The 16,323-nt window shown below is 37.7% G+C and overlaps 1 protein-coding gene across 6 annotated transcripts in view; it reads left to right on the top strand.

The window, feature by feature from the left end:
* The window catches only part of LOC108026139 (poly(U)-binding-splicing factor PUF60-B), a 99,792-nt gene that overhangs the window by 40,944 nt on the left and 42,525 nt on the right, over positions 1 to 16,323 (top strand). For 4 of the 6 annotated variants that reach the window (XM_017096867.3, XM_017096864.3, XM_017096865.3 and 1 more), the window contains exon 3: positions 10,179 to 10,226. The exons of the other annotated variants lie outside the window; for them this stretch is intronic. In XM_017096867.3, coding sequence (XP_016952356.1) covers positions 10,179 to 10,226 — 48 coding nt within the window. The remainder of the gene's footprint in view (positions 1 to 10,178; positions 10,227 to 16,323) is intronic. 6 annotated transcript variants of the gene reach the window in all.

Genomic DNA, 16,323 nt, shown 5'->3' with positions numbered 1-16,323 from the left:
TGAACTTCAGGTTCAAGCCGTTCATTATGAACTCGTAAATATTATTCATACTCCAATTCCGAAAATAAATATTCAAAGAGCGCACAAAAAGGCAACAGCAGTTGCGTGAATTTTTCGAGTTGAACAAATAAACTCATACTGCATGCAGTACCCCCTAAATTCCCCTCTAAATCAGGTCAACAAACTTGAGGGCAAAAAAATAAAGAAACCGGGGTAACATCTGCTGTTAAACATTCCCGGTATCCTGGGATTAGATCAGGGAGTTGGAGTACATATACAAGCCAGAGTGGATGACATTTTGTATGCCACAAGGCGACATCTTAAAGATGCTTGGCACGTTTTCAATTTGGCCGCAACCCTTTTGGGCAATCGGTTTTATGGCAAATTAAACTGCAATTAAGTGCAGATGAAGCCATAAAAACATTTAAAAGTAAATTTAAATTGTCATTGTCGCTGCAGTGGCTTTCCCCTTGGGTGACTTGTGCACATGCCATCACCTCACGAAACCTGCTACAATAAATATTATTCTCATTGTACGTACGTATTTTTGGGTTTATTTTTGCACTGCCTGTTGCGGTGCGTGCAATAAATGTTAATTAAATTTAAATTTCGAGGTGTAGCAAAGGCTATCGAAAATCAGTGACATAAATATGAGAGCTTTTCTCGAAAAGGAACCAAGGCCATTAACTGGGTCGCCCCCGCCCCCATTTTTCTGCGTACTAACCTTGACGAGTGAAATCTAAAGGCTCACAGGCTCGCACACATGCACACACAATTTCCGCAGAAGTGGCTTTTGCCAACTTTAAATGAAAACCTGTTAAAGGCAGCGAAAAAAGCCAAGAGGAAGCAGGCTGCCAGGGAAAAGTGGTGGAGCGGCGGCGGAGGCGAAAAAACCCAAGGAACCACGCACAAAACTTCGAGTTGAAAAATGTGAACAAAAAGTGAGTAAAGGAATTCAAGGTGGGCAGACCGAAGTTTTAAATACACTCAAAGTTTTATTAATCATTATAAGAGAGTCTTGTGATTTAAGAACCTTTGAAGTTCTCATAAATGGAAGATTGAATATAATAATTTTCAAAATATACAGAGTGACACAAATATCACTGGGACTTCGAATCTTACTTCAGGTGTTTAAAAGCATGCAACAATAATTATTAAATTTAGAAGTACTGAAGAAATCGCTCAAGAAAGACGAATATCCTTAACTTGCAGAATACTTTTAGGAAAAAACACCAACAAATTTTCCTTAAAAAACGTTTGTATACAGCTTCTCATTGCTGTTTGATATTATACCATTAGTTCTGAAAGTCTCAATAGTCTTATAGATCTATATTAATTCTCAAATATACCAAACGATTTATCCTAACTAAATATATTATACCCCTATTATGTCTACAGAAGTTTTGTATGCCCTGAAGTGCTCTACCAAAGTTAGGAGTACCCTTCCTTGAGAGGGTATCACAAACGAGTAGAAGGAAGCCAGCTGAAAGGCAGAACTGGCTGCCAGTCGACGTCCGTCCGTCAGTCAGAGGAGCGTACAAAGGCATGTGCGATTGTAGGATTGCACGGGTGTGGAGCACTCGGTTACCTCCTTACCTGTACCTGTTACCTGTTACCAGTTCCTGCTCCTCCGGCTCAGCTCTCCTTCCTCCATTCCCCTTACCCGGTTATAACGCTCCAACGCGCCAGCGAGTGGAGTTTCGCAGAGGAAGACGGCGGAACTGGCGAAAAAAGTGGAGTTGGGGCCTTTGGGGGAGACCAGTCTCGGTCTCGATAAGTTCACTTTTCGAGTTCAAGGTGAATCGGCCACAGCCAGTTCCTTCGCCAGCTCCATCTCCATCTTCTGGTCGAACTCCCCCCGGTTCTATATGTTTTCGTATTCTTTTCCTTCGCATGTCACTGCCTTTAGTGCGCCCTGCTTGTGCGTCGCTGTGGCTTCCTTTTATTCCATTTCATTCCTTATGTGCCTGGCCCCATTTGCTTCGTTGCCGTCTTCAGTGGCACATAATTACACGACTGTCTTTTTACTCAAAAAAATGGGGGAAATGAAAAATGACTGCAAGCAAAAGACAAATAATGCAAAATAATTAATGCTGTTTCTGGCTGCGGGAAAAAGAGAGATATTTTAGGGTTAATTAAATGGTGTTCCTAGAAGCTAATGCACAGGTAAGCTGTTTCGAAGAAGTAAATAAAATAAATGGTGTCTTGAATGATTAATACAATTAGCTAAGTTAATTGGATAATATAATATTTATTAATCTAGAAAATTACTTACTTTTCCCAGACCTTTATTTTTTATTAATCAAAGAGGGTTCATTAATTAATCAACGAAGGTTCTAACATTTCAATTAAATATTTCATTTTCTTTTTCCACGAAATCGCTTATTACAAAACGATTCACATATTCGCCTTCAATGAACTCACATTAATGAATTATTATTTGCCTAAAGTGAATCATTTCATCTGGCCCACAAAACGGTCATCAAATTGCAGCAAATTGGGTTTTCTGGGAAACAGAGTACGATTCAATCATTCGCAAAATTCGCAGCTGAGTTCTCCGGACTGCAAACATTTCGTTTGAGCACATTTCAAATGAACTTCATAGATGATAGGTCGCATAGTGTCGGCAATGGGGCCGCGCAGAGATATATGAGATCATTCGTGGTAGTGGCCTGGGCTCAAGGGTAGTACGCTCCATAAATCACCGGTTCCAAATGCAAAAGCCTTTTGTCTAGCTCTGCACACCTCGACTCATCGCTCGATTTTGTGTGTGTGCAGACGACTGGAGTTTGAAGTTCACTCAAGCGATCCGAGCGCCGAGTTCAGCTAAGCGTATTAACATAAAAAATGTTTGCACATTCAAAGAGGTCACAAAAACTAGACAACTTCAGAGAAGGTTATTAAGAGAAAAGAAATATCGACTGCTGCTATCTAAGTGAGTGACCCGAAATTTCCATGGGAAAGTGAGGCAATCAAAGGGCAATCGGCAGTTCATTCATATGAATCAGTCAATCAATCAATCGTGCACAAAGCCAAATAATGGCTTTAAATTTCAAGTGGCAACGGCCAAAACCAACATAAACCGTATCGCATCGGATCGAATCGAACGGGCCAAACAAAACAAATCAACAATTTGTTGTTTACGCTCAATTGGCCTGAGTTCAAGATGCGATGGTCTCTGGATGGACGCCTTCGCCTCCGCCTTCGCACTCGCCCAATGGGAATCGGAAAATGGTTACTTGCAATGGAGTAGCGAGGGCCAGAAGCCGGGGATCCGGTATCAGCAGATGCTACACACAATTTCCCTCACACATGCTGCGTATAATTAAATTTCAATTAAACTTTTCAACGCGCCCCCTGCATCGGTGTGTGTGTGCAGTTGTGTGTAACAATATTAATTAAAAGTGTTTAAAGCGAGTGCGAGACGATGCCATAAAGCACCGCAAATAGTCAATTAAGTGGGCAAGTGTGTTTGCCCATAGTTAACCGAGGCAACAATGTTTATCGCCGTTGCTCATTCGCACTGTGTGCCGTCGCGTTGTCTTGCCCAATAATAAAGGCAACCGTAACGCTTGACAAAGTGCAGTCAACTTGATGAGAAGCGAATAAAAACGATAATTCATCTTCTATGGACAATCTGTGATGAAAACGAAAGGGAAAGTCAGCCGAAACAAAGTCAAGAAAACTGAGAAAATCGCATTTATTTGGAGTAAAAAATTACCATGGCATTCATATTTTATAATTTGCAGATTTTATATATATATTTATTTGAATTGAAATCAAGTTAGTTATTTTGGCTCACCCATCAAAAACTTATTATTTTATATGAATTTACATTGTTAGTTTTTGTTGGAGTAAGAATTTACCACACATTTGCATTCATGTTTTATAATTCACAAATTCTCGTTTAAATACTGTGTATCTCTGTTTTTACATATTCCCAGTTTATTTGGTTTGGTTGGTTTTCCTGTTTAGTTTAGTTTTGCCAGTGTTTAGTCGAAGCTTGGCCAAATATTCGCAAATAGAAAAATTGTTTTCCCACATGTTTTGTTTACTGGACTAACCGAAAATGACAGCAGCCAAGGGCAATGGGAAATTTCAAATATATTTGCATTATATTTGCTTGCTGGTTGGCTTTATCAACTGGGGAATTACTTTTCAAATATTTATTGCAATTTTGATTTTTAAAATATAGTTGGCGATTAAAATTCTAAACAAAAAAGTAAAATAATTATGGAAATGAAATCACAAGCAAAGGTTCTTGTTCTTCATTTGCAATAAAATGTAATTGAATTTTTTCCGTCACTAGTAAAACATTGCATGTCTTACGAGTTCTGGTTTTCAATTTGCAAACAAATCGGAACTTTGCAATAAAGAATTTTAATAAGCAAAGTTGGTTGCATCTAACAACTTGTAATACATTTTGTTTATGGAAACACGCATATCCACAACTGCAGACACATCGTGACCTCTGTTGTAATACGAAGCGTTGAAATGATGCAAACACAATTTCGTTTTCAAGAGTGGGGTCTCTGGGTGGCGAAATGTAATAGTTATGAAATGTATATGCAGTAGAAATATAACCATTAACATAGACACAACACAACCCTTTATTCTTTTCTTTGTGTGAGCGCCCCATCATGAAAAGCAATTTCATGTTATGAATCCGTTTTCGGCCAAGGCAAAGTAGCGCGCCATTTTACTTAGTATTTTGTTGGGTTCCTTTGCTCGTTTTTTGTTTTTTCCTTTCTTTTTTTGTATTTATTGCACAATAAAATATTATATTTACAGTGTACGAAAATGCGGCCCTTCAACATGTGTGCGAGGAAAACCCTTTACGGCTTTTTGGTGTTTTAGGCACCCTTTAATGGCTGAAAAGTTTGCGCCTGCTCTCTTTTAGCCATTTGATACGATTTTCGGGGGATATGGAAAAGACTGGTAGTTGAGGTTAATGAGGGGTCCTGTTAGACATTCGAGGCAAATGCGAATATATGTTAGTTAATTTTTATGGGATACCCTAAGGTTATAGGCGGTGTATCTATCTCTTAGTGTAAAGAATTTAATTTAGAATTTAGTTAAATGTATTTATTAAAACAAAGTATTTTTATGTATCTCAAAGTACTGAAATTATTTATAAAATACTTAAAAATGCATAAACTACTGTAAAATTTTTTAAAAAAATACTGAACAAAGCTGTAAAATACATGAAAAATTATAAAATACTGAGTTAGTTTCAAGAACAATATTGGAAATTAAATAAATGATTAAACTACAAAAGTCGAGACATTTAATATTTAAATAACATGAAAAAATCGCCTTAAGTACCAAAAATTCGTGTGAGTTTTGCTAGTTTTTTTTGCTTTTCCTTATATTTTACATTTGGTTTTCGCCACTTCCCCTGCGGCTGCTGGGGCTGCCAACTTTTGTGCTTGGGACTGGCGTTTCAGTTATCCTCCTGCCGCAAATATAATGGCAATGGGAGCACCAACAACGATGGCAACAACAGAAAAGCACAGCGGCAATTCGTTACGCCTCGAATATCCCGGGCCACACACACAGATACGAGGATACTCGGATACACACACACTGGCAAACACCCTCCATTTCCGTTTAACGTGTTTTTTTCCGCCCTAAGCCAGAGTTTCTGACCCACACTTCCCCTTCCCTCCCAAAGAGTTTAGGTATATATATATGTATGAAAATATTTGGCAGTGTGCTTGGGGAAAATGAAACTATTTTCGTATTTGTAAGATCTCGGCATTGGATAAAAATTTGCTGAGCTTCGACAGCGTGAAAGCTTTGCCCAAAAAGTAGACTATACTATACTTATTTGTTCGGGACTTTTTGTTGGTATCTGTGTATCTGATATGTTCAATTTCTTTTCCGACTTCAATTATTTGCCACTATTGTTGCTGTAATTGGGATGCGATAAGGAAGGAGTTTACTAGATCTGAATTTAGAATAGGAACTTTGTTACACATTTGTAAAGTTGAGAAAAATTTGTTTGCCATTAGGGGTTGAAATTTAAAATTTTAAAATTTCTGGAACTAAATTTTTAATCATTTTCGTCTTGAAAAGTGTTTAAATTTTGGCAAAGTTGAATGTAAAATTCATGTCCCAAGCAATTTGCATAAGTTTGCGTGAAAAGGGGGTTCCCTAACAAACTCAAACTTTTATTCGCCAATATCTATCTTTATTTCACTAAATTGCGCAACAATGAAGACCTGTCGAAAGCAATTTGGGCTGATTTGGGTGTAACTTTGCATAGCCCTGCGATAAAAAGTGGATGAGACCTTTTAACGACAAGCCATTTAGCGCATATGCCCCGAAACCCAGGCGAAACGGCCCATAAATGGCATAATTAACGCATATTAAATGTCACCATTAAAATGGACAGCCAGTCGAGTGTAAGTCCCTCTGTCCCCGTAAAAATCGAGCAGGAAATTACGTATGCATATCGGGGCCCAATGCATGGAGCCCACCGGCAGTGAGTGAATCAATAAAACATTGAAGTCAAGCGGGAAATCGAGGGACCTCATCCCCATCCCAGCACACCCAAAAGCTCTGTAAACGGCTTTGGTTTTATGTGCAATTATAAATGTGTTTCCGTTTCGGGAAAAAACACACACTCTATAATTTATATACTGTATATGAGCGATGGCAGCGAATTATTTTATATTTATATTTTTTCAATCCCAAGTTGAGCTGCGGGCTCGAACTGTAACCCCAAGGTGAGCCAGAGAGGTGGACTTTAACGAAGAATAAAAATAAAAAATGCAATTAAAATGCAGTTTATGGTGGAACGGAAATGTAGGAGGGCGAAACTCGTGCCACTTACAATTCGTCATATCGATGAATGCTAAAGTCTCGCCCATTGCCATGCTTCTTTTTCCCCGGTCGAGTGTCAGATTTATGAGTTAAGCTCTTCGCGGCCATGCCGCAGAAATTGAAAGCGAAAAATTGTAATAGACCGACATTTGCAACGGCTTTTATATGGCCCGACAGAGTTGTCAAATGGTGCGACGGGCCAAAACGAAAGTAACTGAGTTGCTGATACCCGAACGTGTGGTGCAAAAAAATCCACCAAATCCGATTTGTGGCATAAAAAAAGTGAGAAATAAAAATGGATAAATTTTCGCTTTAATCTGCATGCCAACGGGCTTAAATAGATTGTGGTTTGGGAATTGTTAAGTGGAAGTTTTGTTGGCAAACGCACAAATCCTTGGCTTGGGAACAATATAATAAGCTGCAATAATTGTGTAGAAGATTAATCTTAAGTAGACATTTACAAGTAATAAATCCTTCACCTGCCACGGTGAAATGTTAAAGTCCAGGAAATTAACCACGACAACTGGTGGAACTTCCTTCATTACTTAGCACTCCAGCTACTTGCATATGCATATTTGATGCACAAACCGACAGAAACGTTTAGCTAACGCTTCATAAGGCACTTGGTAACCCGGAGCCTCCGGCTTGCAGCCCTTTTTATTCACGGTTAAATCGATTAAAAGGATTGCGTGTACATTTTTAATGCCAATTTGCTGGGTGGATGCAAGGGGATCGGCAAGTTGCGCGCTGGAGGATATGCAAATGTTGGAAAAGTGTTGAGGTATATGCAAAAGAGGAAGTGCATATATAAGGTGGAAGAGGTTAGGCTTAAAGGTTATTAAGTAAAACCAGGAAACATTTGAACATAAGATAATCTTTAAAAATATAAGTTATAAAGATAAGCCCTTGTATTAAAATACCATTTACTTATAACATTTTTCTTCTTTCTTTCAGGTAAGCGACAACCCTGGACGACTCCAAAAATAGCTCAAAATCATCGTGCCAAAGGTTTAGCCATAGAGACCATTGTAGTGTCTGTGTGTCTGCGTGTAATAGCTAACCCCCATGTAGATCCACTAATTCCGTAATTATGTACTCCCCATATTTACTATATTCGCATATATTTCTCCGAGCTTAACCCACCTCATTCTCTTCACATTACCAACCTGTAATCGATGCCACTACATTTTTGTGTTCGTACTTAGTAGTGTTTAACAACCCATTCAACCCATAGACCATCCAACCACGCCCTCAAAATCGAAATTAACATATCAGAAAATCCAAATTGAAAAACAGCATTTTGTGGCTGAAAGTTTTTATCGGGGCAAAATCTATTCCATTTGCATACAATTTATAGCAGGAAATTAAAAATGTTTTCCTTGTCGTGTCTGTTGTTTTGACAATTTGCCAAAGATTCTTTCCGCCCGATTGTCGCTGTCTGTGTTTTGAATATATCCCCATTTAGGGGCAGGGATAGCCGACTTTTAGCTGGCAGTGTTCGCAGTGCTCATATCTTCAGTTCTGGCGCCTTATCAAATATTCACCGAGGTCTATGCCTCTGGATTTTATTTAATTAGAATGGCCACCGAAAGTAGTAGCTTAATTAGAAGCGACTGGAAATCTGCATTTCATTTCTCTCTATATTAACGAAGGATATTTTACCATCCCAATCCTACGTATGTATATGTGGGAAGCCTCTGCTCTTAATTACAAATGAGTACGTCCCTCGGGCCGTTCCGCCTGATGCGTTCTCTCATTAGCCTTTTCAGTCGAGCCTCCACGCCTCGTCGACTTGTTGACATTTTGGTGTCACATCTAGAGGAGCAAAACTTGCATTTTGGCCTAGATTCGTGGGCGGAAAACTAAAACTAAAATGCCAGCACATACACAAGCAAAAGGTGAAGGAGGAAAAGCCAGCGGAAAGCGAAAGGGCTGTTGGATACATTAGAGGGCTGGAGGATACTTTATTTCAATTTAATATGTTTGGGAAAGTTTCAGATTTCGTACCCTTTTTTTTGCTATAAATTGTGTAAGAAACATGAGAAGGCTATAAATAAAATAAAAAGTGTGCAAAGTAATTTTTAAAGAGGTCTTTAAGACATTTTTTTCCACCCCAACCCAATTGGTAATCTCTCAATATTTAAATCAATTAAATAAAAAATCCCCCACAACCCCATTAAACAAAAAAAAAAAGGAATTTGTACTTTTAAGTCAATAATAAAAACATTCGACTTTTTGTTGATAAATATATTTTATTATTTCTTCTCCGGATGTCGTAGTGCTGTGTAATTTATGTTGTGTGCCTAGCAGAATAGTTGTACGATTTTCTGTATATTTTATATATTATTTTGTCCCCCGCAGCATAAATAAATAACCAAACAGACCGTTAATAATTTAAAATAATATGAATAAAGTTGGTATTTTACGCAAATCCGAGTTGAGTTGGTTGTCATCATTGGAAATTTTGTAAACCTCTCCATTTCCCTCAACCTCGATGGTCCTTGTTTATGTTCTTGTCGTTAGTGTGGCTTATATTGGTTTATTATTTACATACGCATTTAATTATATGTACCTATTCCATTTATGCATTTTAACACGGTCCCCAGTTGTTGTGTAAATAACTCTCCTGATTAAATGGTTTTGGTATGTGTAATACGAAAGTACAATAATTCTCCTAGCCGCATAGAGTGAAATAAGTTTGCATTGAACATCATATGTATTGGTAAATTACCCATAGCTTAACACGTAGTTGTTGCTCGAGATGTAGATGAAATGACACTTTTGAGGTTGCATTATAAACATATTTTTTCTCAGCCTGTCACAGCGGACATTGAATGCACAATTTAATTATGCAATCAGCAAGCTGTTAAGCATTTTAACAAATCAAATTCAATGATGATCCACTTGACAGGCCATAGAAGTACTTGCCAAAACCCATGTAAATAATCTTCTGCGTGCTTTCGACTGGCAATTAAAATATTTTGTGCATTTTGTAAATATTTTACAAACATCAGACCCACATCCCCCACTTGAGTAAACCACCAAATAACGATCCATGCATTTTAATTGACACGTGGTCGGCCATAAAAGAAATAAAAACAGAAAATTAAAAAAAATACTTCAGTTGACAACTCGTTTATATTCCTCTATACATACCTAGTTTTGATGCAACCATTCGTAGTAACTGAAAAGCAAAAACAAACCCTAAAACCATAACCAGTGTTTACTCAATAACAAGGAAAAAATACGAAAATAATACGAGAGCAGTTTAAGCGAGATCGATTTGAAAAATTGTTTTACCAGTGGCGAACTTTTCTTCTTTTCTTTTCCGGTTTTCTTTTACATTGCAGGTTTCAGACACCCATTAAAGCGTTTGCCTGCCTGACAGCAGCCACAAGGTAAGCTTTAACCAGCTGATCAATCCCAAACCCATACTCAGCATTAAACCAATATTATAACGACAATCCAAATAAAACCCCAAAGTTTAATTCAATTGTGTTTGTTGTTAAACTCTGTGTGCGTGCTCTTTTAAGCAAAAAATTTGCAAAACCAAACTATTTAATTGGCTAAAATTAAAACCATATGTACTCATAATAATTAGCAAATGTTATAGCTGGTATTTCACACGATTAAGTTTATAATTGGCTTAAAAACATTGCATATTGCAGAATTTGTTTTAATTTTATTAAATTAATTGTCCTTCTATAAAACTAGTAGATGTCATAGTTTGTGTGCTGTGAATTTTCTTATTTCAGCTTTAGAAGTGTGTACTTATTTTTGGTAATATCTAGATCCTATACACTTTTTTGTAACATATCTATAGTTATTTATGATAAAACGAAATTGTAGAGAAACCTTGTTTCTTTTCATAACTATTTACCATCTCCTGGACTTAAATTGGATTTCATGTTGGTCATTGAACTCAACAATTAGAAACATATTACGGAAACATATTTATGTTCCAAACAATGGCCTGTGGTGTTTCCGGGGGGGATGAGGAGTGGGAAACGAAGGATAATCCTGTTGCATTTGGCAGCCTTCGCCATCCGAGGGACCCTGAATGGGCCTGCTGTGCTCTGGGCTGCAATTATATTGTTTTCTTGTCCATGTTTGTTATAATTTTATTGCTCACACATACACAAATGTATATGGATAGATTTGCTCCACAATTTGCTGAACATTAAATGGGGAGAGGCGGAACCTTTAATGTCTCTAATGTGCCAGCACATGAGCGTACGTGTGTATGGGCTGTGTCTCTATATGGGTTCCCACACGGAGAATAATCCTGGTTAAATATTACATTCATAAAACAACTATATCTTTATAGATTGACATTCAAATGAAATTAATGCAGTTTTACAACACTTAAAAATTCTTCAAATACATATTATGACATTTTACAACACTTAAGGTTTATTTTGTAAAAAAGTTATGAATAACTATGAATTACGAATAATAAATTTCTTTGTGTACTTATGTACGTATGAATAAGTATTCACTTCCGAACTAAAATCGTGCAAAAGCGCATTATTAGCCATTTGTGAAATATTTTACTGTTCAAAACATGCTTGCAAATGTCTAAATTATAAACGAGCACTTCAATCCAAGGATAGACTCCTTGAATCCTCAGGGCTGCAAATTATCGTAATCGTTTTCGCCCCCCAGGCGATTATTATGTAATCGCATTCGTAATCGACGATAATGACAACACTTTAGCGCCATGTAACACATCATAAAAAATAAAAAAGAGTGGACTGGAAGCGAAACAATTACTAGCCAGCGAAAAAAGAGCAATTTTTACGAAAGTCGGGCCAACAAATTGGTCACACACACATGCCCGCGGCGCATGGCTGCCAACATCGGCAACATGCAATATTTTATCTCCTAATGTGTAATTATAAACAATTTTCTTGTTTGTTATTTATAATAGCGCAGCGGGCAGAGGCGGCTGGGGGGATAACTAAGCCGTATCTGTGTGTTGGTGTAATTGTGCAGGCATTATTTCAAACCATTGTGTTTGACGCAACTTGCGGGTGCAATTTTAACAAACGACTGGCGATAACAATCGCCGGAAAAGTGTCCCAAGCGCAAAAGTGCTGGGTGTGGCAAAAGGATTTTCAAAAATGTTGGCGGAATGCGTGAGTCCGGCACATTTGCCACATACCAAAACTGACAAACGATACGCGATATGCGAAACAAGGCAGCAAATCGTGGAGAAAGGTGCTAAAAATTTCATGACATAAAAAAGTTGTTCAGCTGAAAAAATAAACAGAAAAATAAATAAAATAGAATGGCGTGAAACACGCTACAACAAGAGCAGCGGGAAATTAATTGCACTGAAATTTATGTTTAGAAATTAAAACTGGCAGAGGGCATTCGTGTTGTTTTGGCTGCAATTGCAACCGCAACGCGGGAAAGTATACTACATAAACTATGGGCTTAATTAAATGGAAAATTAACGCGGTTTTGTAGCTGACCCAAGGGCTTAATCAGGTGAACTTTAAATTCATACTTCATTCTTAGTGTGACTAATGTTATTCTACACTATCCTATAAATTTAAAAGTACTTTTACCTATCTAAGTTAACAATTAAACAGCCAACTGAAGGATCGCCACTATAGACCATAATTTAATATAAATATTTCAAATATTTTCTGCCCTACTCTAGAAATATTTAATATTATATCAAATACCTCTGAAAATGGTGGATTTTCCGCCAAACCATAACCAAGTGCGCTTTTATTTACACCACAATTTCAGTGTTTTATACCGCCTTCCAAAATAGCAGCCCACTTTCGCCATCCAAGACCACAATCAATTAAAATTGCTCTGCGGCTGTCGCCATCGCTAGTCGGTTATTGTGGCACAGCAGCAGCTGTGATGTTGCTGTTGCCGCTGCCATGTTGCAACACACATTGCTGCGATATTGCACACTGGCACGGGCGAAAACATTCGAAGGGATTCGTTCTACTGTTCCAATTATTGTCGCCCTTTCACCTGATTCGCTTCCCTTTTTCCTTTTTTTCCGCCTTTTTTGGCTTGTTTTTAAGCTCTGTTGCTGTGGTACTTTTAATTTCCCAGTCGAACAAGCTGCTCCTTTTTGCCAGCCAGCAACAGGATGTGTATTGTTACGGTAGAGCGACGCATTCAAATTTTTTTGTTCGACCAGATTCTCCTCCGCCCTTTTTTTTGTTTAGCAACTTCCGCCTGCTCCGAGGCTTTAATTACGTCAGGGACCCAGCAGCGGGTTTTCTCCATTTTTTCCGTTCAAATCTCTCCTCTTATTGCGTTTTCCGTTTGCACTTGACTACGTTTTGGGTCAAGTTGCGTTGGTTTGGTGATTTCGCTGAATTGACAATTACACTGATAGAGGCTGAATTTAACGCTCCGAAGAATTCATCAGCTACGCAGAAAATTCCAGGAAAACTTAAAGCTCAAATAGAATTTATCTGTGAGATTTGTCCGTATTTATTACCCACCCCCCAGCTTCTCCAAGTCGAACCACTTAATTTCCTACCCTGCGTATACGCAATACTGGCATAATTTCCTCTCCCTCGATGGCAAACAGAATTTATTGTTTGCACGGCAGCATCAACAGCTGTCTTCATTAGAATTACATTGGCATTTTCCATTTTTGATCCATTCGCCGATGGAGTTTGAAAATTCAGATCAACAATACGCACTGTTGTACCATGTCCTTGATGCGAACGCGTGTGTGTGTATATACTCTGTAATGATTTATGCATTCGGCAACACCTTTTGCCAAAGTGGGAGGTGGGTGGTTAGGGCTTATGTAAATTGCGATTGTAAATTCGTGCAAATCGCGTTTTCAATTCCAGCCCTTTGTTGCTCGCCTCACCGTTGGAAAGCGAATATGCAAATGAAGCTCATAATTTGCTTTAGCCAAAGGCGGGAAATTACCAAAAATGAACTACGACGAGAAGACTGGATTGTGGGCGAATGTGAAAGAGGCTGAGAATGTGAGGGAATCGCTGCCCAAAAACTTTTCACCACAGGCCAGCGAAACTTTCAGTGCAAACTCTTCGGCCCATGGACCAAGTAGTAAAAGATAGGATGCTCCTATACTTTCTCCCACTACAGTTCAGAAAACACTCAACAAAATTTATTTACAAATTTTATATTTAAAGAAAATTTTGTTTTATATATATTACACTTATTATAAATGGCGTTCTTGAAATAATACTTCTTAGAAGTATATTTCAATAAATAGTTACTAGAGAATATTTGTGTAATTGTCAAACATTTATTTTATCATATTAAAAATGAATAATATTATTATTTTTTAAACAATATTTGAAATTTTTAAAACGCATATTTTTGTCTTTGAATTCATAAAATATTATCAAGCTGAAGGAATTAAATTTTTTTCAATTAAAAGGCATTGTTGAGTAGTATTTTATTGGAAAAGAAAACCATATTTTCAAGTGTCTAGGGGTCTACAAAAAACTTTAGCTCTGCACACATGACCCATTAATAAGCGCACGGCACTTTCTGGTTTGGTTTGGTCATTTCATTCGACTCTCACAGCTGGGCGTCGTGGAAAAGAAGGGGGAAATGGGATGGTTTTGGGTGTTTTTCGGCTGGTGGGGGTATCGCAGCGGTGACGTGGTGGCCCAGCACGTTGTCAACATAAATTTTCGGGCAGCAGCCATGAACTGCTCGCAGTGGTGGCAAGTTTGCACTTCCTTGCAATTTAAATGCGTTTATCTATTCGAAAATGCACAAACAGACCCAAGTTGCAAAATAAATCTGAACCGCAGTGATGAGTCAGAAAATTTAACGATTTAAGCATTTGAAGCGATTTAAAATCCTTTAATAAATCAAGAAAGCTTTACCCGGTGACGTTTTAAGCATAATAAAAATTAAATTCAAGAAGAAATTTAAGAATTACGGTCAAATATCAAGGTATAATAACATTTTCTATATGGTCTCGAAGTCCGCAATCAATTGGTTTTATCTTAAAGATACGCAGAGCGAACCCACATATAGTCAAACCATCGCAAGTCAATGATGATGAGTCAAAAAGCGGAAGCTATGAATAAATTTTGCGCTGCACGAAGAGACGGAGCAAACACACAGCCAGATACAAATGCATAGTTGTAGATACTCGAACGTATATGAGATACAGATATACAGATACAAGTGCTTAATATGCAGGCAGCGTTGCAAGTGGGGGGTGGATTGGGAGGCGAGCTATCGGGGATGTGTCCAAGTGGAACGATCAAGGACGTGGCGGATGGATTCGGTGACCCAGAGGCGCACATGCCCGATAAACGATAACTATAACCATATCATCCATACCATATTGCCGGCGTAATTTGACGGAAACGCTTTGAACAGGCTCTATTTGCATTTGCTAAGGGGAGCTATACGCAACGGGGTGGGGGTTGATATGGGTTCAATTAACTTAACGCTAACATCGCGAACGTGATGGGCAGTATTTCGCTTAATGCAATAGGATAGGTATAATCCTAATTTATGCATTATGACAGCATAAAAGGGGGATCCATTCCGTTCTACGTGTGGGTTAATAGGCCATATCAACTGACCTTAATATCATTTTGCATTAATTGATTTAAACACAGTCGATTATGGGCAGCTAATATAAAATTATTGCATACTTTCATATATTTTTATATTTTAAAAACAATGTTTTTAATTATTATAGTAAATTGGTTGGACATTTTATAACAAGTTCAACAAGGTATAGAATTTACCTTATCGATTACTTTGATACAGACCTCAGTTTTTTGCGAACATTTATATTTTTATTTGACTTTTTTCGGTGTAACTTGATCAAAAATTATTCTGTAGCTAAAATGCGCACTGTTTTGGACAGCTAACAAGCTGCATAATTGATCGCAGTCATTTTCTTGCTGATTTTAAAAAATAAAAAATTTTTCAAATTTAGACTTTTTTTAAAAGAATCGTAAATTTTTACAAAAATTGGTCATAAATAAAATTTTTTAGGTGTGAATGCCAATCGATAGGAAATTTAATTGCGAGTTCATCGAGGTATAACATTCCACTTTTGGACCATTACTTTTATTTTTTCGCCCAAAATACTGATTATTTTTGGGTGGAAAATGACGACCTTAGTTTTTTGGCGAAAGCTGATTTTTTTTTTACCTTATTTGGTGAAGCTTGTTGCATCTAGCAAGCTAAACAATTCAATGCACCAATTTTTGTTAAGGACTTACAACAATATTAACTTGTGGGATTAGTTCTCTGTTTATCTAATAACTTATCACATAATTAGGACAGGGTTCTTAAGCTTGTCTTAACCTAAATTAATCAGCATGACTTGGCCACTCTTCAGAATGGACACAATCTCTATATATCTAAAAGACAGGAATATATATTTGAAATAGGGGCGGAACGGTGGACCATTTGACGTCAGCCAGCCGTTGGCCAGGTGAAGGAAATTCAATTAAACTTTTGTTGCCGGCATACCACCTCCACCACCGCCCCCTA

The sequence above is a fragment of the Drosophila biarmipes genome, chromosome 3R (genome assembly GCF_025231255.1).
Source record: "Drosophila biarmipes strain raj3 chromosome 3R, RU_DBia_V1.1, whole genome shotgun sequence".
Lineage (NCBI taxonomy): Eukaryota > Metazoa > Arthropoda > Insecta > Diptera > Drosophilidae > Drosophila > Drosophila biarmipes.
The sequence above is the reverse complement of the archived record's forward strand: the minus strand, read 5'-3'. Positions and strand labels throughout refer to the sequence as shown.